This window comes from Pholcus phalangioides, unplaced genomic scaffold (assembly GCF_987345545.1).
Source record: "Pholcus phalangioides strain wild (caught in Gottingen) unplaced genomic scaffold, Ppha-v1.0 ptg000022l_1, whole genome shotgun sequence".
NCBI classification, from domain to species: Eukaryota; Metazoa; Arthropoda; class Arachnida; order Araneae; family Pholcidae; genus Pholcus; species Pholcus phalangioides.
The window spans coordinates 35,458,398-35,480,952 of record NW_028301615.1 but is presented as its reverse complement, the minus strand read 5'-3'; the positions used below and the strand labels follow the sequence as shown (position 1 = coordinate 35,480,952).

At 38.1% G+C, this 22,555-nt stretch overlaps 2 protein-coding genes and 1 pseudogene across 2 annotated transcripts; 2 read left to right on the top strand and 1 right to left on the bottom strand.

The window, feature by feature from the left end:
- Window positions 1–382: 382 nt before the first annotated feature.
- LOC149070257 (polyprenal reductase-like) lies at window positions 383–21,718 on the top strand. Its single transcript, XM_089249304.1, has 5 exons — window positions 383–573; window positions 5,395–5,540; window positions 5,879–6,073; window positions 10,097–10,234; window positions 10,376–21,718. The coding sequence occupies exons 1-5, from the start codon at window positions 383–385 to the stop codon at window positions 10,636–10,638; spliced, it is 933 nt and encodes a 310-aa protein (XP_089105430.1). The 3' UTR covers window positions 10,639–21,718.
- On the top strand, window positions 1,057–2,393 carry LOC149070259 (uncharacterized; annotated as a pseudogene).
- Window positions 13,885–15,287, bottom strand: LOC149070258 (uncharacterized). The gene is made up of 2 exons (XM_089249303.1): window positions 15,030–15,287; window positions 13,885–14,373 (listed from the first exon to the last, which is right to left on the bottom strand). The coding sequence occupies exons 1-2, from the start codon at window positions 15,285–15,287 to the stop codon at window positions 13,885–13,887; spliced, it is 747 nt and encodes a 248-aa protein (XP_089105429.1).
- Window positions 21,719–22,555: the final 837 nt, after the last annotated feature.

The window sequence follows — 22,555 nt, the reverse complement described above, 5'->3', positions numbered from 1 at the left end:
AATTATCCTTAATTTATGAACATGAGTGTATATGTGTGTGTGTATGTATCTGAATTTGTCACTATTTCAATTTTTCAGTGGTTTTAGCTACAATTGGCAACTTTATACAACTTTGGCATCCTTTGTGGCAATGGTTGGCAACTTACAGCTCGGAATATGGACAGCTTCTAGCCCCGGATAAGACGCCTCGGACAGCTTCTATATGACGTCATATAATATTGAAAATCTGACGAATCCCGAAAGAGCAAACCGACTACGCGACGAAATCGGTAGAGCTTCTCGGAGTACCACGTGATTGGCATCTGCCTATGTCAACAAACAATCAAAATTTTCAAGAGGAGGTTTGAAGAGCCGATCAGCACGTGCTTTTTGTGGAGCAAAAATGACCCAAACAAATCTTCTACACGCTTTTTGGCTGTTTTATACATTCGCCGTGACATTATCGGGAGTCGCTGTAATATTTGCGGAGAAAAAACTTCCAAAGTTCTTGGTTAGGATATTCAAATTCGGAAAAACCAACAAACACTTGACTGGAAAAAAATCATTTTTGAGTATTTTTGAAGTGCCGAAAAGGTTGGTTAAAATTTTCAATTTCCTTTCTTTTTACATTTATTGGATTGATAAAAAGGATATTTTCGCCAAACATGGCACCTTGCTGTAGGATTGTTTATTTTCTCTATACTTGCTTGATTGGATTCGTCATTAAAATGTCCAAGCCGACTTATCATTCGCCATTAATGAGCATCGCTGACGTCCTGTTGCGCATTAATGGCGAATGATGAGTCCACCTGTATATATATGGAGTGACCATAATGTTTACTGTCTTGTTTGTTTACGAGGGCTTTAAAGCTGCTTAATAAAAAAAACATAATAGCAAAAATACTAATAATGATATAATAAAGAAAAAAACTGTATAAAAAAATATATATAAATACGGAATGACATGAAAAATGAGATGAATTGTTTCCGTGAATTTATTTGTCGTGCATTTTTTAGGCAATTTTCGACTTCATTTCTTCACTGTTCCGATTATTATTATTTCTTTCCGCGGGCTTTAGAATTTTCTCCCGTGTACTCTCCTAGTGCAATCCAGATCCCCCCCCCCCCACGAATATTTTTTTTCAACAGCCCCTTCAGAAATTTTATTCTTCTCATCGCCCCCTCCAAACTTGAGCCAGTCCATAGGATCCTATGTATAACTGACTGTGTACTGTGTGATACCCAATGCTTTTACTGCCCCCCAACTTAAGTCAGACACAGAATCCTTGTGTTGTACCCATAACTTTTACCGCCTTCCCACAGGCCATTGGGGACGATATTGTCCAATTCAGGGAAACGTGTGCTAGTCCAAAGTACTTCAAATGGCTGCTGCTACTGCTGTGAGTTCAAAAGGGTCAAGTGAATGTACAATACGTTTTTTTACCATGTTGGAAATGCGAGGGAAAAAAGAAGTCCTTGAATGGTGCATGAAAGTTGGGTTGATTGCGTCCTGATACGAATGTCCCAAGTGTGGTAATGACATGAAACTGTTTGAGCGAAAGTCTCAGATTGATGGGTATGAATGGCGGTGCCGGAAGCAAGGGGCAGAGAATGTGCATGATGCTGGTCGCAGCGTGAGGAATAACTCCTGGTTTTCCCATAGTCATTTGAGTGTTTGTGACATGCGTGTGACACGGTATTGGTTCGGAAGGTGTATGAATGAGTTCGTTGTGAACGAAGTGAAAGTGAATAGCCATACTGTTGTCGATTGGTATATGCTTTGCCGAGAGGTCTGTGTGGCTGATGTGCTGCTTGAGAGTAAGCCTATCGGAGGCCTAGGAGTTATTGTCGAGATAGACGAGTGCAAGTTTGGAAAAATGAAGTATGGAAGAGGTAGAAACATGGCTGGTCAGTGGGTGTTTGGTGGGATCGAAAGAGGGACAAACAAGTACTTTTTCCGAGCGGTTGAATGAGGGACGAAAGCTGAACTCTTAAGTGTCATCAAGGATTGGGTGTTGCCTGGATCCACTGTTGTGTCAGACTGCTGGAAGGCATATGACTGCCTCTCTGATGAGGAGTATGTCAATTTGTGTGTCAAGAACGATTTGACATTTAAAGAACCTGTCACAGGTACACATACCAACACGGTTGAGGCGGTTTGGTCTGCAGTCAAACGTTTCCTCCGCAACAATACTAGTCATTTTGAGGGGGAGTTTGACTCATATTTAGGAGAGTACATGTGGAGAAAAATGCACCATCACTCGATGAGTGATGACACATTTATGGCTTTTTTAGCTGCAGTTATTCGAGTGTATCCGCCCGCGGAGAAGGACATAAGGAAGAAAAAAAATGAGTTAAGTAAGTTGCAAAAACTTTTTTTCCCATTTCTTAGTCATGTTGCAGTTGCATTGTAACTCAGCACCAATTCGGTGCTGATAAGGGGGGGGGGATAAAATTACAGTATTTGTCAAAATTGATAAATACTGCATATAAATAATTGTTGGCGAGAAAAACCATGTTACATCAAATCTGCAGCGATGTATTTATTCCCTTCCCCCCCCCCCCAAAAAAAAAGGCAAATGGCAAATGTTAGGGTTTGACCAGAGGCAAAGATTCATTGCTTTGCCGCCCACTTATAGGCGACACAAATTTTTCCGACCTGCCATTCTAGTCTAATTTTTTTCACCACTTATTTCTTGGATTTGCTGCCTTGTGCTATAACCTGCTTGGACCCTCCACTCCTGTAAATATGCCAGCAGTAAGTCACCAAGTTACTCTTAATTGCTCACATACTTACGTATGCTTTTGGTCTCACCCAGGCTCACACACTATCTTGGTCAATCTTTTGGTCATTTAAATGGTTGCATACTCTATAGGTCACTTCTTTGGTCTGGTCTGTTGCTTTCCATATCATTCTTCTGGTCACTTCTATGCGCACACACTATTTTCACTCTTTAGGTCTCTCACTTTTTTGCATTACTCTTTTGGTCATCCACATGCTGCTCTATAGGTCACTCTTCTGTTCATTCATAATACTTGCACACTTTTGTTCACTCATATACTTGCAAACTCTCTAGGTTACTCATTAACATAATGTCTCTCCCTAAGGTTAATTTATGTTGGGTTATACATATTTAGCTGTCGCTCAGAACTTGCAGCTCTGGGCTGAACTTGCTATCCTGCTAAGCCAGCACCTCCTAGAGGAAAAAGGCCTCCTCAAGGGTTGCCATAAACGTCATTCAGACTACATAGCAAATTTGCCACATTTTAAAACATAGCATCCTATTTCGTTTCTTCTTATTTTGGCATGGAATCTTCCTGATTGGCTGACAAATACGGCATAGTGAGTGGATGTGGGGGATTGAAAAATTGCCTCAGAAATTGCCAATTCTGAGCTCGATCATTTCTTTTCCACACAACAATGATACTGGCATGAGCAGGGAATTTTTTTCCCCCGAATTTTCTGAGGGAAAATGGACTACTTACTGACGTCACAAGCAGTGTGTGGAGGCCTATCTCTAGGAAGTGCTGGCTGATCCCCCCCCCCTTCCCTGTAAATTATTATTTCCTTAAGCTTCTGGATTGTCATTTCTTTTCCTGCTGTTGGCTAGGTTATGGTCTGAAGGTCACGTCATCTTTAGAGGTCGCTAGTAATTAAAGCGGCATGTTTGAATCGAGTCTTTTAGTATATTTTGAGCTTTATTTTTTGTTTATTTATTATAATTTTTACCTTTTTCCCAACATGTTACATTGTTTTTCTTGTTGGAATATCTCATTTTGGATTTGTTTTATCAGGTTTTATATTTCATATATCAAGCCATATTCATCGTCGCTCCTAGGGGCATCACGGAGAGCTGGAGATGTTGACTTGTGTGCTGCAATTGATTATTAGTGAAAATATCTACTTAACTATTCTTGGAAGTCGCAGATGAATCATAATTGGGCAAGGGAGCTGCGAATGGCTAAAGTTTGAGAGAACTACTGTTGTAAAGGATTTATTGTTACAGATGAAATGTAATAATATAAATGTACGCCTAAACAAGAGTGAAAAAAATTGTTACATAGATAGATATGTTCTGGCTAAAGTATGAAGTGCAGCCAGTTTGCAAAGGGGCCGAGAATTTTGGCCAGTGTCTTTTCAGAATGACAAGGGTTTTTTTTTTGGGGGGGGGGGGAAACTTTGTCTGGCCGATTCGTAAAGTGGCTGGAGATCTTTGGCCGAAGTTTGATGTAAGATGGTCCAAATCCCTTTTTTCATTGCCAACGTGTAATACATGGCTATATATAGTAGCTTTATTGGATTATCTGCATGTGACTAGAGGAAAAAAGCCTATATAATGATATAAACATATAATATTTACTGTCAAATTTTGAAGGGGAAAAAATGCTTACTGCATTATGGGTTGCCATAGCTGGTGACATAATTATCATGAAAAAATACGTGACTTAGTGATGACCCCGAATCACGCCTTTTCTTTTTGGACTTTGGCCAGGGATCTTGAACCAGTTTGTAAACTGGCTGGCCAAAGCCTACAATTCGGACATTGGCCAGGTCAATTTAAAACTGTCCAATTTTGGGCTTTGGCCGTAATGCAGGGCTGGACAAATCAATTTTTTTATCTGAAGAAAAAGGTCCAAAATAACGCTTCTTTAGACTTTTTCATTTTAGGGCATAGTGACCCTCTTTCACGTTGGCAGATATGCTGCTATAAATTTCAAACATTTTGCACTGCTCTAATCCTGCAATTTAGTGACAGCACAAATAAAATTTCAGGTGCCAATACCAATTTTTTAGTTGCCATGGTGACGTGGCACCTGGGATTTTTCCAGACCTGTTGTAATGGATGTATTGTTATTGAGTATGGCTTGACAAATCAGAGAAAAGTTCGGCACCTGCAAAATTTCTTAGGAGCCCAGCATTTTTTAAAGAAAAAACTGCACTTGATAACTTTTTTTCACTTGCCCACTTTTTTTCCTTGTTAGTGGACGACTAGACTAGTTTTGACATGAATTCTGAAATGTTCACTGGAAAAAAGTATGTTGGGCCCTGCTATAGAGAATATCTTTATATAGAATTTCCACTCTATGTCAATGAACCAACTTGGTTTTTGAGAGTTTCATCGGTCTTTAACAGCGGTCCAATTTACCATTAGGTGATAAACCAAATTCATGTCGGAGCACAACAAAATACTTCCAACAGCGGAAACAATATCAAAATATTAAATTAAAAAGAAATAGACTGGTGCATCAACAAGATTTGAATTGTGAAATCTGGCGATATCCAGAATATAAAAGCTGTAAGTTTTATGGAGAGAATGATTCTTTTTTCCTCAGTGAAGGTACTAATGTTTTTTTCCCTTGGTTTTGAAAGCATTCCATTGCAATATAATGACATGAAACTATTTCTTTTTGCAGGTGGTTTGGCCATTTTTATATCTTTGCATTCATATATTTCTTCACAATTCTGCTGGAAGTTATTGGGAGGTATGTTTTTGGGAATTACAGCCCAATATTTGATGATTTGCTCAATATTTTCACCACTAGGCAAAGGAAAAGCACAAGTGAGTATTTCACAATTATAAGAATACTGATTATTAAATTAATTGTATGGATATTAGCGTATTTAAATTCCCTCACCATGTAGTAGAGGCGGGTCTGTTCAGACTTCTGCAGGGTCCTGTTTTTGTGAAAATTTTCCTTGTTTTGGTTAAAATGGTCATTAATTTTTTGAAAAGCAAAATCTAGTTAATCTATCACAAAAGAAATGAAATGCCAGATTTTATTAATTTTTATTTTCTGAAGGGTCAAACTCAAATTTTTCATATGTAACATAGTCTGGACAGGATTGTAATTTTGGCAGTGATTTTTTAAATTTTTATCTTGGTGATTTCTTTTCTAGTACCAGCCGAGTCTGTAGTTGTGCTGAGTTTCCTGCTGTTTATGCAAGTTTCTCGTCGCTGCTACGAGTGTTATTTTGTGTCTGTTTTTTCGGATGGAAAAATTAATATCATTCATTACATAGTAGGCCTGACATTTTACTTTGGTGTTGGACTCTCTCTTCTGTGTGAAGCTCCTGGATTTGACAGCTACAGAAGTGAGTTTTTTTTTTTTAAGATTAATAACCTTTATTATTTTCAGTTGACACAAACCAATCTCTCCATTTGTTGTGCTTGTCATTTTGTTTAATATCAAATTGAGAATCTGTTATATAGCACTAGCATGTAGGAATGATCACTGTTGTAGTTAAGTGGTCATAGTGACGGACTGGCATAGCGAGTCTTCACTATGGCGAGAACCTCATCAGCAACACAGTAGTGGATGGCTGAAGTTAGTTTTCTGTAGTTCCTAACTTTGAAGCGCAAATGCTAGCTGATCTCTTTTCTGTAAAGTCTCGCCATAGAGAGCAACAGGTCTACAACAGTACAAATTATTCAATCATCACACTTCACTCATAGTTCAAAAAATAGATGGCAGTACTATAACAAGCATTACACAGAAACAAACTTCACATTAGGTTCACAACATGTACATGCACCAATTCTTTAGACGTTCTTCTGAGGAATATGAATGAGGTACATATGTGTGGTTTAGTATAAGCTGGGCTGTAACTAGGATTTCTGCTGCCTGGGGCAAACATTATTTTGCTGCCCCCCCCCCCCCATAACTTTAAAGTTTGATAATTCTATAATGATGTTCTTTGTTCCCACCTAAAACTACCATCCCTTAAATTTTGTTCCTTCCAGAATGTAGGCTCTGGAAGGCCAAGGTGCCCGAATGTGAAGCAAGACCGAATGATTGTGCGACAGGCCCAAACTGCCCCAATGGCATCATTGTCTGCTATACAATGTGCTACAGACTCTTCCATATCAACCGTGGCACTTTACACCAGTGGTTCTCAACCAGGGCCATATGGCCCCCTTGTGGTACTGGGATACTTCTAGGGGGTCACGGAAGAAAATGGAAAAAGGGGCCATGACAGGTGGTTTGGAGAACTGAGAAGAAAAAAGGTGTGAAGAAATAAAGATTTTACATTAGTGACTAACACTTACAGTGAGAGAAAGAATCCAACAAAACCACCCATAAAACCAGGGCCTTCTTCAGGGCATGGACCCACCCAGGCTTCACCGCCTACATTTTGCAACAAGTTCCCTAGGATAGGGTTTTTCTCAAGTCCCAGGCTAAATTTTTTAGACCCCCTTCTCTATATGAAATTTATTGTATGAAAAACAAAAAAAATGATGAAAACCATATTAGGCCCCGGGCTGTAGCTCTGTGAGTCCCACTCTTGTAAGGGGTCATGTCCAGGGGCCTCGTGCCCATAAGTGACCCCACTTTATGATATTTTGTATAGTACAATTAATTTTGAAAATAAGTAGGAAATATGTAGGCTGTTTATTTCCAGCTAAAGTATGGGACTACCATAGCATCACTTTGCCTAAGGTGGAGTCCCCATGATGTTGAGACGGTCCCGATAGAACTCGGACTAGAGAGGAGCTCAATAAATTCAAGCCCAGTGGTCTGGAGGCCAATTTTCTTTGCAAAATATTTGTTCAGTATAAATTCACTGAAAAAAATCATTTCAATACGTATAAAGTGTCTTGCTTCTAGATGAGAGTTGAAAACTCTGGGTAAGACAGGGGAGCCACGAGAAAAAAATATGATTCAAAGGGGGCCACAGGCAAAAAAAGGTTAAGAAACACTGCTTTACACCATCTCACGCCACTTGGATGAGGTGGGGTTACACTCACAGTGGCCTCTAAGATGTCTGCCTTTAACCCCACAACATCGGCAGAGTCGTGTAGAGTGGTATCGCAGCCAATCGTAATGGCTGCCAGCAGACTGGCATCACATAGTGTTCAGTGATGAATCCTGCTTCAGTCTTGGAGCAGATGACCATCGGACCCGTGTGTGGAGTAGCCGGGGCCAGTGGTCCCAATCAGCCTTTGTTTTAGAGAGGCATACGGTTATTACCCCTGGTGTAGGTGCTATCTCTTAGGATGTAGCAGATCACCTCTAGTCGTCCTGCATACAACTTTAACAGCTTAACGATATGTTAATGACATCCTGCGGCCAGTTGCATTACCCTTCATGGCACATCATTCTGGGGCTATTTTCACATGAGCTCCACACATTTTATTTCAATAAAAAACAGTCATTTTCTTGTGCTTTGTTTTTTTGCAAAAGAGTGTATTCCAATCTGGCATGTCACAACTCTATTATTCTTTAATCAATCAATTTTTAGAATTAGCTTGAACAAATTTTCATTTCTTAAGAGAATGTCTTTCTCCTGGCTATCTACAGCTTGATTTTCAAATTTTACAATCATAACTTTCTTATCCTAAAACAAAAATATATTCTTATTTTCAATTATATATATTTTTACGACCAAAATACTTTCACATTTCATATTTTTTATAATTTTTTATCAATACTTTATAAGGAAATAAAAATTTTCTCTAGCTTTTTTTTCCTTTTTTTTTTTGCATTTGTGACACTTGGATGGAAAACATAGATTGCAACTGATGTTGCAGGAGTTGAATCAATCATTTTGTGTTAAAAAGGTAGTAAAGAATGTAGCCATCACTTCAACTTCCTTTTCAATCAATCAGAATTGGAAATTACTTCACAAGTTAGATTTATCTAGGGAAAAAATGAAGAGAAGTGTTTTTATTAAATGTCTTTCTCTCTTCTGGCTACTTTTTTTTGTGAGAAATATACAATTTAAAATTATTTTCACTTTACCACATATTTGAATTTAGAGACTTCTATTATTTCTGAGAATCACATGTTTTCAACATGCTTAGTTTTTGATTAGTATTGTGAAACATGCAAAAATGTCTTTCTTCTGGCATAAGGTAACTAAAAGGAAGGTTTGATCATAAGTTAATGGCGAAAAAGTAAAAAAACAAATTTCTTGGTTGCAACATTATGTTGAAATAATGTTTCACCTGAAGACTATGCTTTGAGAGTGTGCCTCTCATACTCCATCAAAACAAAGACAAAATAATTAAAAATCTCTTGTCCCCCATAAAATTGACGAAAAAAGGAGCAAGAAACTCACACACACCAAAAAAGAGAAAAGAAAATCAATAAGAAATGTTTAATAAAAAAAGAATGAAAGGGAAAAAGCTCTTTACAGTATCAGTGCTTATCCAAGTTGAAAATGAGCTACCAAAACAGATCGAACATGTTACATGTGTGAAGCATAAATATCAAGTCAAGTGCTCAAACAAGCAAAATGTCATATCAAATTTGCCTATCGCTTAACATGGAAATTGAATTGTGTTAGTTATTTACATTAAAAACTGCACTCTAAATAATCCATTACAAAAGAACCACTTGCATGAAAATAACAATGGCCAATAATATAAGGTGGAAAAGAAAAGCACCCACCCTGAGATAATCAAATACATCAACTTCAAAAGTTCGTTTCTAAACCAGGAATGACTTCTCAAGCATTCCTTTGATGCCAATCTCTGAGTTGGGTTGTCATCTACACGTGCTAAAATATGCAGCATCTAGCTTCAAGGCTAAAATATTATACAAAGCCAAATCCTCACTGCCCTCAAATGAACCTCACTTTGCGGAAATGTGTTAAACAAAAAGGAAATGATACCTGATTGGTTACGTTTGACTTTATAAGTTTGTTTCATTTTGGTGAAGGATTTCATGTGTTTGTTTATGCCAATTAGTCCACCATTCCTGAACAGTATGCCAGTTCATTGAGCATCTTCCCCATCCACGAACTAATTATTCAAGTCACTTAGAGTTCATAAAAATGTTTCCACTCTATATACAGCAGAGACTGTGGGGTATATAAGGTGCTTATATATACATATATAAATTAGTATTTTTGTATTTATCAGTGCCATTTTAAGGCATGAACATTTCAGAGACAAAGCTCTGATGTTCCAGCTCTAGTAGCTTGATAATCTTGCATTTTGATTACCTATTTAAATTGAGATAAGGTTAAAGGAACGGCACTGCAAATTGCTTTGCTGGAGAGGCTCACAGTGCTATTAAGATGAACCTGTTACTTGAAATGTTCTGTGTTGATGTATTTTGCTTCAGTTTCATATTTAATGTTATTGAATTGGCAATTTTTTTTTTTTTTTAGGTGAAGATGTTCCTATACCATTGAATGAAAGCTGGTTAACGTTCAAACATCTTGTAGGAATCCTAATGTTTTTGTTTGGTTTTCTCGTGCAATATCAAGTGCATATTGCTTTAGCATCGTTACGAAAAGATAAGGATGGTGAGACGTTTTGTTTTGTTTCAGGTCCAATCGAAGATATTTACCTTATGTATATAAACATTGCAGAAATAATTCATTTAAAAAAATTTTTTTTTCATTTTTTATCAAATCATTCAATCTATGCCTTTGATTTCCTTGTAGGAAATAAAGTTGTTACAATGAAGCATGTGATGCCGACTGGAGGATGGTTTGAATATGTGTCCTGCCCACATTACTGTGCAGAAATTGTAATATATTTATCAGCTTCCCTCATTATGGATGGTCAGAACTTTACCTGGTGGCTCGTTTGCTACTGGACCATCACGAACCAAACCATCACTGGTCTGATGAGCCATCTTTGGTACAAGCAGACTTTTAAAAACTACCCACCAAAGAGAAAAGCAGTTATTCCATACCTCTTATGATTATTACAGCACATTTAATATGTACATAACAATCAGAAAACAAATTGACTGGTGCATTGATTGCCAATGTTGAACAGTTCAGATTTTTGATTGAATCATACCATGATTTTATTGCATACATTTTATCACTTAGGTGATATTTACCTTTTGTACATTGTTCTGTGAATTGTTATTGACAGCCATCATAATTTATGCGGTGTGGTGATGAGATTGATCATTAATATTTTTAATGTTGATAAGTGTAAATTCTACTACTACTTAACTGTACATGTACCTCATAAACTTTCCTATGGGGAATTTCTAACAAATTCACACATGCAGGAACATGTGTGTATATGCGTGGCCCTATCATATTTATGTTGTCAGAATTATGCTTTTTTCCTGTTATACTGGTGCTGTCATCTGTCTCTCTTCTATTCTGAAGTGAAAATAATGTGAATAATTCTGAATTTTGTTTCACGTTCATAAAGACATAATGCTGGTATAGAAATTGAAAAAGAAAACAAAGTCAGTTGATAGCAAGAAGTCGAGAAAGAGTAATTGTTAGGATTACTTCTAACATTCAGTAGAAATTTTTTTTTATTGAGAAAATCCTTAAGGTAGGGCTGAAGGGGGTAACAATCTCCCTCCTTACTCAGGCATTTCTGAGTGTAATTTAGTGCTTCCAGGTTAAAAAAAAACCTTCCTGTATTTTATATTGAGGAGTACCAATATTTCCTATTAGTTGTAAAGTTGTTATTTTTTTATTTTCCGAGATTATTAAAACATATTTGGAAATATACATTTCCAGACCGAAATGCTGCGCTTACCAGACATGGAACTCGGTTTGAAACTAATTGCAGGCCTCCTTATGGTATGAATAATTTTCTCTAATTCTTTAGGCCAGGAATTCTCAAACTGTGCGCCTCCAACCTTTGTCAGGGTCACCACTCTGCGGTGCCCCTGACAAAGGTTTTTTTTGAAAATACTCTTTGTTAAACAACAAGGAGCCAGTGGAGCTCATGGATAAGCATGGGAATAGAGAACAGGGTAGCCACGGATGGAAAAAGTATGAAAACCCCTACCTTAGGCATTAAAACTTCCCATAACAGCATTAATTGGGGGTGCAGATTTGCTATATATGTATATGGAGAAACGTCCAAGTATTATGTAAACAGACATTGGGGCATTTTTTACCCCCCCCCCCCCACTGTAACTTTAAGACCAGTCGTGATCCAGGCTCTGTCCCAAGAGGGATATAAGCCTTTTACCCTGAGGGATTGGACCACACTAGAGAGAGAGCCGACTGTGCCAGGAGGCTGAGGGGCCTGGATTCTAAGCTGCCCGGCACCTCCAGCCCTCAGTCCCTATGATTGAAGCCCCAGGTCATTAGGCCTGGTCCCCTACCCCCATTGCCCGTAGCAACTTGCAACCCCCTGGGTAAGCCTGGGAGAGACCCATGCAGGTGCCGAAGCCACCCCCATAGACCCGACCCCAGAAACCCCTGGAGTGTTTTATTTCCATTTTAACTATTTACAGAATATGCATAGTGCCACTGCTGTTCATATTTGAGCAAGGGTGTGGCCGTTATGTGCTAGTACATGATACATGTGCGTGATACAGTATCTATTCACATTTATACGAATTTGCAGATTATAGACGATATTAGACATTTCCTGACGCAGTTAACATGTTACATACACTAGATTCCAAAACTCAATGCCACATTTGGGCGTTTATATATGCATGTGATACTCCATACAATGTCACTACTGTTCATCTGTATACGGATATTCTGCAATGCTATGTCAAAACTTCATGTATTAATTATCGCATTACACTTCCAGGATATTATTCACATTTTCATGATACATTGTACATATTATATATCCTTGATGCTTTATATACATTGTTACGGCTACTCAAATGAGCGAGAATGTTGTAATATTATGTCGATACGTGTTACAGATTATTTTGCATATACACGTTTTAGAAATTTGTTCACATTGTATACAAAACTGCGGTACATTCTATATACGTGATAATTTTTATACACAGTATCATTGCTGCACAATTATGATCGATAAGCGGCCATTATTGTGCCGATACCTGGTGCAGAATAATTCATAATTTGCGATGTAGAAAATTATTCACATTATACGTATTGCTATGGAGCACATCATATGTACTTTATACTTATACACATGCCATTACTGTTCATTCGTGAACAGTATTACACTTCCAAATTTAACACCAAATTTACACTTCCCAGAAGATTTTTCACATATACACGATACATTAAACATATATATCATAGATACTTTACATACATTGTTACAGTTGCTTAAAAGAACGAGGATGCTGCTATATTATGTCGATATATGATGCATAGAATTTTGTATTTACATGATTCATAATATTCTTATTATACACGGCTGCTCAATTAGCAAGAATGCTACAATATTTTGTTAATGCATGTTACAGATATGATGCTGCGGAACACACTATATACTAGTTGTTTTTTATACAATGTTTCAACTGCTCCTATGAGTAAGAATGTGGCAATATTATATCATTACATGAAATATTTCCCATACGGTGTATTTTGCTTTTACACTATTCTGAAATTATATTTTACACAATACTGCTGAACATATTATATACATGAGTTTTTTTATACCCAATGCCATTGCTGTACAATTATGATCAAGAAACAGCAATCATTATGCCAGTGCTTTATACAAAATAATTCATGATTCAGAAAATATTTGCATTATGCACAATGCTACGAAAATACTATATTGGCTATATGCAATCTATACAGATTTTGATCAGCAGTACAATATGGAGAATTATTATTTTTGTTACTAGCCAATTTACATTCGTTGAATTTGTCATTATTCGGGATTTGAAGAGTCCTTTTCTGAAGTAGAGTGTCTCTGTGAAATCGGTCTCTGCCGGTGTTCTCTCTTATTATGTACTTTTCCTGGTTTCCCTCAATTTTTTTCAATTAATTGGTAGATTTTCTTCATTTGTCCAGGGAGCTCTAATAGTTTACTTTTCCATATTTCAATGTTGTCTTCCGATGGGTTCCAAAGTGCAGATTGCTCGTTAGAGGGCATTTTGTTGCGTAATGTATGGGTGTGCCCCTTTGTCCACATTTGCAGTTCTCGTTAATTATTTTGAATCTTTCTAAGTAAACCAGGAACAGCCCGTGCTCTGAGAAAAATAATGTCATGCCCCTTGTCCAGTTTCGGTCTTGCAGTTTTACTTTAGGCAGCACTTGATGACCTTTTCTGCCTGTCTTGGTATTTTGGTCCCAGCGCTGTTGCCATTTCTGGAGCAACTTGTAGCTTTAGCTTTCTTGTATTTAGCTTTGACCCATGAGTTGGGGAATGGGAGGTGGCAATCTATGTCTTGATTGCTAGTTGCTTGTTTAGCTAGCTTGTCTGCCTCCTCATTCCCCCAGTTTCCCTCATGGGCTTTTACCCATGACAGCCTGATTCTAGGGGCGCTTATGAGTGATTCTCTAATGACCTTTGCTGTTTTGTTACTGGAGAGCGGGTCTGCAATGGATTGTAGAGACGATTTTGAGTCTGATAGGATTTTAACTTTGACTCCTTTGTAGGTCATTGCCTTTTTCACCGCTTCGTCTACGGCGTGGAGCTCTGCCTGGAAGACTGATGCCTCGTTAAGTTTCTGGGCCCAATTTCGATGTATGTGCGACGTCCCTGCATAACGACCCAGGATTCTGATCTGGCGAAATCGGTGCAATCAATATGCAGTAAGAGACAAATGATTTCAAGAGAATTTCTAGATTTTAACATAAGTAAATTTATTACCACCTTCAACAATTACGTAGGTTACGTAGGTTTAGAGCTGAGGTGACGATCGGGCGGTCGGAATCTGAAGCGTTGTTCGATGCCAAGCCATACAACTGACAAGCGATGGCGGGAAACGGGACGATGGTGTTGACAATGGATGACTAGACCAAACTGAACAAATTAGAGGATTCACCAAGAGGAGACCACCTTAAGTGAAGTAGTGGGTGAATGCGGAATTGAGAGACGAGATGAAATGCAAAATGACGATTGTGACTCCAGATATTTATACCTGAAAAGGAAGCGCGATCCAACTCCTGGGACCAACCATTTCAAAAATATATTATTCAATTTGCATAGTGAAACAGATTTTTATAGCAACTTTTGTAAAATAAAATTGGCAACAACAATAATTCAAAAAGGCGACACGATCAGGATCGCATATTTTTTTTGACTGTGAACAATGAAAATATCACAGACAAATTTTGATCAACCGTGAACTTGAAGGTAAGACAACTTGTATGAAAAAATGACTAGAATAAGATTGTTTTCTGCCGGAGGTCTATGGGTATTGTTACATATGGATTTCACCATTGTGACCACGTATGCTGCTGCCATTCCATTATCCATCTTAGATCCGTCTGTGTAGATCTCTATTTCTTCTGGCTTGTTGTCAGGCTTGAGAGAGATCTGGTTATTATGGATGTCACGGGCTGGGTGTCTGGTGAATCCGTTCTGTTTTACTTGGATCTGAGATGGTTGAAGGTCTTCTGTTGCACACCTCAATCGGGTCAAAAGCCATGTCTTGGCTTCGTAAAATATCCATAGGCTCAAAGGGGAAAGCCCCATTATTGTTTGTAGGGCATTTATGGGGGTTGTGCAATATGCTTTTGTTATGTACAAGAAGAATCTACGCTGACCAGAGTCTAATTTCGCATGTACAACTTTTGTGAGCTTTGTTCCCCAGATTGGCGCTGCGTATGCAAATATTCTTTGTATTACTGTGATGTAGAGGGTTCTGCGCATTTTGTTGTTCATACATATCCCACTTTGTGCCTGCGCTGGATAGGAGTTTTGATAGTATTTTATTCGCCTTGTCCGTTTGTTGGATGACATGCTCTTTGAAGGAAAGCTTCGGGTCAAAATGTATTCCCAGATATTTGAGGAGCTTTACCCTCTTGATTTTTATATCATTCCTCAGTTTAATAGTGAATTTGGTTTTTTTAGGGGGAAATCACATGTATTTTGATTTGTCAGCTGCCAGAGTCAGTCCGTGTTTCGTCAGCCAAGTGTTGATCATTTCTAGGACTTCGGTGGCCAAATCTTTTGTTTTTTTTATTTTTAACCCTATGCAGTTACGGCGATGTCATACGCAAAAGCGTGGACCATGGTGTTTTCTGGCCATGTTAATTTCAAGAGGGTGTCCAAAACTGTGTTCCACATGGTGTGACCAGAACATGATCCCTGAGGGCAGCCTCTTGTCATCTCATGAGTGACCAACCCACTTGGCATGTCTATTGCAACTCTCTGATCTTTAAGTATACTGCACGTTGTCCTGAATAACTTTGTAGACAATGGCATTTCATGTAGTTTTTCCACTATGTATTGGTGTTTAAGAGGATCAAATGCCCCTTGAATGTCCAGGGGATACCAAAATCTTATCCATTTCTTCTGTTTTTTGTTGAAGAATTTCCTTTTTCAGCTCTATCAACGCTTGTTCCGTAGAGCTCCCTGAGCAGAACCCATATTGATTGTCGCTCCACCACATCTCTTGTTCCGTGTGAAATGATATTCTGTGCATTTATATGTGTTCCAGGGCCTTTTGATGGTGGATAGAAGTTGTATAGGTCTATAAAACTTTGTCTGCCGGGTCCTTATCTTTCTTTAAAAATAGAAGCACTTTTCCCTGTTTGAAATATCTGGGGAAGACTCCCAGATCCAAACATTTGTTGAATATTGAATGTAGCAGGTGAGGCTTTCTTATCTTTGAGCCTATTTATGACTCTTGCAATTTCTGTTTTTGATATATGCAGTTCCTCATAGTTGCCGTCTTTGTTAGAGGCTGTTAGAATCCCTTCTTTCTTTCTTCTAGAGTCCACGTTTTCTGTTGGGAAGATCTTTCCTAGCTGGAGTTTTGCTGAGACCGAAATGGGGTCATTACTTTCTGGATCCATGATTAGTTGTGGTGGAAAGGATTTATTTTTAACCATTGCCTTTTGTATACAGCTCCAAATGGATCAGATGCCTCAGTAAAAAAATTTTCAAATTATTCCTCTGGGCCTTCTTGATTGCCTTTGTGTAAAGGGCTCTATTCTTGAAGTTTTCGAGAACTCTGGGTCTTTCTTCTTCCGTTGTTTTTTGGAGCCTTCTTTTAAGTGCCCTGGCTTTTTTCCTGAAAATTTCATGGTCCTGGGTCCACCATGGTGTCTTTTCCGCCTTAATTATCTTTTTTACTTTTAGCGTTCGATCTCCCAGTTCTTTGATTTTGTTAAAGGTTTCTTGTATAGCATCTTCTAGTTCTTCATTTCTCGCTTGTTTGACTTTGTCCTTCTTTTTTGTACAGGACTTGAGCGCTCTGATGAAATTGTCTATTCTTCTTTAGGAGTTTGAGAACTTTGTGATGTGATCGGCCTTCGGGGAGTCTTTGATTTCCATGATGATATATCTGTGTTGACTAAAGCTGTATTCATCTTCCACCATCCACTCTATGTTGTCAAGGGGAGTCACATTATTTATTAGTGTAATGCCTGGAGATTCCTCCCCTCCATCGTCCCTTATGAATGTTGTCTCCCCATTATTCAAAATAGAAAGGTTTTCTGAGCGAATGAAGTCCAGTGATTTAACTTCTCTTGGCCTTGTATATTTGTAGCCAAAAATCGTGTGTTGACTGTTAAGGCCTCCTCCTATTATTATTGGTGTTTTTTTAGCTCTACCCAGTATGGTGTGAATTTTATCCAGTGTCTTTTTTATTGGTTTTCTGTGGTTCCCAACTTCAAGGCGCAAATGCGAGCCGATCTCCCCGTTAAAAAGTCTTGCCACAGAGAGCAACAGTCCTACAAACAGTACAAATATTCAGTCATTACACTTCACTCACTTCACTTCTGAGATATAGATGGCAGCACTGAAAAATCATACACAACACTAGATACGCACTCAGACTGTTAGGTACACACACTTACACTTCCGGCATAACTCACTAGGTAGTAAATTGCCTATGGTGATAGACCTGAGTTGTGCTCGGTTTGAAAAAAAAAAAAAGTGTCTTTTTTAAGTTGTCATACGGTGAAGAGTAAGCTGATGTGACAATATATTCTCTTCTGTGTGGATCAATTTTCACTATTACACTGTTGTTGGAGGCGGATGTGGAGCCAATTATACGTCTATTTGGGATTAGAATGGTTGCTTTTTACAGTTCCTGGATGTCCAGCTCATCCTATTACAGGGAATTCCTTTGAGATTATTTTTGTAAGCCCATGGCTTTTGCAAGAGTATAATGTCAATCTTCCTCTTTTGGATGAAGTCTTTTAGGTGATGAGTGGCTACGTGGCTTTTGTCACAGTTTAATTGAAGGATTTTTATATTTGTGCCTGTTGATTTGTGTTTGGGAAAGTTTTGACTGGATCTATTGTTGATTGTTGTGGCATCACTTGGTTGATTTTGTTATTAGTTTGTTTGTTTTCTTTGTTGGATTGTTCTAAAGCACCTATGTTATGTATCGTTGATTGTTGTTGTTGTTTTCTCCTGAATACAACCGTTCTTATAGTTCCGATTTCCTCTGATCTGCTCCTTCCTGGGATGGTTACTTTTATCATGGATGAACCAAGAGATTTTTCCTGATTTCTCATTTTGTCGACTCTATTTTTTATTTCTATTCTCTTGTGGGTACTTTCATTTCCATTTTGGTTGTTCTCTGATTGTTTCGAGGCCCTTTCATCCTGATGGGGTTGGTCTTGTATTCTTGTCTCCTGTCTTTCTGCCTGGTATGTTTCTTTTCTGATTTTGATGTTCCTCGCACCCTCTCTCCATTGTCTTTTTCTTCTGGGTTCCATTTTCTTCCATCTGTTCACCGTTTCACCTCTGAAATATATTGGGCAGATTGTTGCTGATGCGCTATGTCTTGTGTCATACCTGCTTCCATTTTCCTGGTTGTTAAGCAGGCAGTTGATACATCTCACTTTGTTGCTCTGGCACATAGATGTTTCATGTAGTTCTGCACATCTTGCGCATCTGGGATCATGGCTAGTGCAGTCCTTAGCATGATGTTTCACTGATTGATATCTAAAGCATCTTGGTGAGGAGATGAACCTTTTGATTCTCACTCTTTCCCTCCTTATCCATAAAGCACCCTCATTTAAAGCTTCTGTCAGCCTCTTACTTAATCTCGCTTCTACAATTATGTGACTTTTATTTTTTGTACATGATCTTAGCTGAAACCTGTATTCAACCTCATCGTTGGGCTGTGCCAGTTCTCTTGTCATGTCGTCTAACAGCTCCTGTATGTTAGTGTCATTGTTCCTGTCCTGAACCATAACTAGTTCCCTCCTAGGTTTTGGAGGTCTGACAGACCAGGGGTGTAGCCAGAAATTTCGTTCGGGGGGGGGGGCAAAGTGACAGAACAATGGATTTGGCCATCTTTTTCCCCTTTTTCGGTCATTTTCTCACATTTCGGGGGGGGGGCAGACCCCCAAGTCCCCCCCCCCCTCGCTACGCCCTTGTGACAGACATTACTTCGTTCAGCTCTTTGGTAGTCTGTATTTTCTTTGGAAGGTTCTTAGCATCCTCCTCGTTACTCAGATCAACAGCGTATCCCTTTTGTATTCTCCTGATACGTTTTATTTTGCCAATTAGCTCCAGTTTTTCCGTGTTAGCTCTGAATATTAATGGAAGTTTTTCCTTGTCTTCGTTTTTTGGAAACAGTAGGACAGTGTGTATTTTTACTCCTTCTCTAGCTGCCCTTGCATACAATTTTGGCTCTTTTTCTTTTGGATCAGGTAGCATTGCCATATCAAGAAGCTTTTTCTGAATTTCGCTGAGGTTTTTCCTAGGTTGTTCATACTCAGCTACTCTGGGTGTTTTCCCATTATAGTCTGTCCATCTGATTCTCCTTCTTCCTATCAAAGGTGGCTTTCTCTGGTTTTCATCTACTATTTCTCCTTCTAAAATTTCTTGTGAATGTTTTTCTTTAATTGATTCATTGGAATTGTTCAGTTCTTCTGTATCTCTTTTTATTTTATCTCCCTCACTAATCTCGCCTTCTGCATTTTTCTCCAATAGGCATTGTTTCTCTATCTGTGTTTGTCCCATTTTATCATTTAGTATTTGTCCAGTTGTCTCTTCTCCTCTGGATTCAATGATCTCAGGTCTAGCCCCTAATCTTTCCATTTCTCTTTCTGTTTTTATTATTAATTTCTTTTATTCCATTTCTCTTTTTATTATTAAAAAAACTAATTGAGGAAATTATCATACAAGCAAACAATGATGGAGACACAGAGGAAATGTCAAGTACACCAGCAGGAGGGAGGGATTGTCTCTCACGCAAGAAATTGAATTTCTCCAAAATCTCAGAAACAGCAAGAGATACAGACTATGTATCCACAAGACACTGAGAACATCATGGACACACCGGAAACAGGGATGAGATAGGAAGCATTCCAATCGAGGAAAGACTGAAAAATTCAAGAAAAGACTACACTCGTGTCCCCAAAAGCAATACAGATAAATAAATATCCTCCTAAATTTTCCCACAATCTGGGGATTAGATAAAACATCGCTGGTAGAGAGGACGGAACCAACAATGGAAAAACAAAGGGAAAAAACAAAATAAATGTTGCAATGCAGACAAGAATAGTCTCAAAATATAAATGTCAAAGCACGCAAACAGAAATAAGACAGCATATACAAGAGGCTAATGATATAGAGTCAGGAAGGAACTCAGAATACACAGATAGAATCCACAACAAGGGAAAAGAAGATAGACTGGAAAAGGAAGAAATGATAAAAAAAGAACACACAACATACAGGAACTGACACAGCAGAATATGGAAATAAAGAAAAGAATAAGGGTAGTGGAAATGTGGAGCTCTCAAGAGGAATGAAGCGTACAAGTAACAAAGGAAATGAAGAGCCCGACAAAACGGAAAAGATTGAAAGTCCCCCCCCCCTCGCACTGCTCTTTGTTATCAAAATTTAATAAACTGGGCAAGCACGCAGGAGGAAGGATACAAGGCCTCTCTTCCCCAAGAAATTTAAGAAATATAATATTTTTGTGAATAGAAATATTGAAGAAAAAATGCCTTCTTGCTATTTCAGTTAATTTTAGTGTAAATTCAAAATGTTTGAAAGCCAGTTACTCAAGATTTGTTTAAAAGATTTATCATGTTCATCCCCCCCCCCCCCTTAAACCTTTAATCAACCAGTATTCTGCCCAGAAGGTAGGTCTTGCGTAAGTCCTTGCCTTCATTTTCTTCTTCCAGGAAATTTTTGAAGAAAGTGACTACAAAATTGTTGACAATTAAATCTAACATAGAAATATATATGTCCATTTGACCGATGTTAAATTCAGTTTTCTTCAATTCTGATTTGAATAAAATAAATTGCCATTTTTGTTCTTTTCCACTCTAATTGGTTTGGTTTAATAAGCATCGTTCAACTCCACATTGTCATCAAAAGTAATCAAATTTGAACCCCCCCCCCCCCTTCCCCATCGGTGCATACACTGGAAACAGCAATATTGTTGTATAGACAATTATCCTTATAGAGGGTGTTATAGAACCTCTTCGTTCCAGAGGTACACATATGCCTACCTTGATTTTTAATGGTTTTAATGATTCTTTTTTTTTTTCAAGTTAAGACCTGATGTGCACGCACATACATGTAACTAAAACTGAAATGGTCCTAGTAAAAATGTCAACCCAAATGAATTAATCAGTTCATTTTTATTGTTTTATTTTTAAAGGACATTTTGACGTGCAATGAACACAAATCAATCAAAAAAAAATTCTTTTAACAGCCAGTTTTGACTCAGGTTTGAAGAGGATGAAATTTTCCACTGTGTTTTGGAAGATTGTCAAAGATTAAGTTGAATGTTAACAAAATTGCATTACAGATGCACAAATGAATTTTTATATCAATGCTGTTGTTTATAATTTATCAAGTAGTGGTACCTACACAAAGATTGAAATGTGTTATATTTTTTTAAATACATTTTACTGGTTGAGGATTGTGTTTGTATATTTATGTGAGAGTGAGAAATAAATATTTATATATATTTTTCAAAATCATTAATTTATTTTCAAAAGATTCTCGTTTTGCCACCAAATGGCAGAAGACCTTTCAAAAGAGAAGCTTGCAGATTAAAATCAGATATTCAATCTTTTATATGAAGTCGATGTCAGTTAAATAATATTATTGCAGTCCATCTTGAAGTATGTGTTGTCAGGTCAGAGGCGCGAATGCGAGCCGATCTCCTTGCTAAAAAGTCTTGCCACAGAGAGCAACAGGCCTAGAACAATACAATTATTCAATCATTGCACTTCACTCATAGTTAGAAAAATTGATGGCAGATGCAAGCATTACACAGAAACAAACTTGACATCAGGTTCGCTACACATACACACATATTCCAACATGTACCAATTCGTTAGAAGTTTCGCAGAGGAATATAGACGAGGTGCATATCTAGCTGAGTAGTATGCATTGTCAAACTTTGTCAAGGGAGTAACACCAAGCCTAGAATATTTATGTTTGCCAATGTTAAGTTACGCAATTATTTTTTACACAGGGTGTTCGTTAAAAAGAATTTGAGGGATGGTAGTATCCATCCAGAAGAATAATATTTACAATAAAACCTAAGGTCGCGAAACGGCAACGTAACCACAGAAAAAGATTGCTACCGCAGGGAGTCCCACATCAAGGGGTTAGAGCAACAACCTCTCGATGTGTATAAAAAAAACTGCCGGAATCGGCAATAAATTGTAGGTCTCGGTCTAATCAGTCCTCGTTTGCAGGAAATGGCCGTGGTGTGACAAAAATGATCAATGAACCTAAGGTCACAATCCACGCGGGGTGTCAGAAAAGCGAAACTTGGAAACGTCCCACAAGCCGAAGTTCCTTACTTC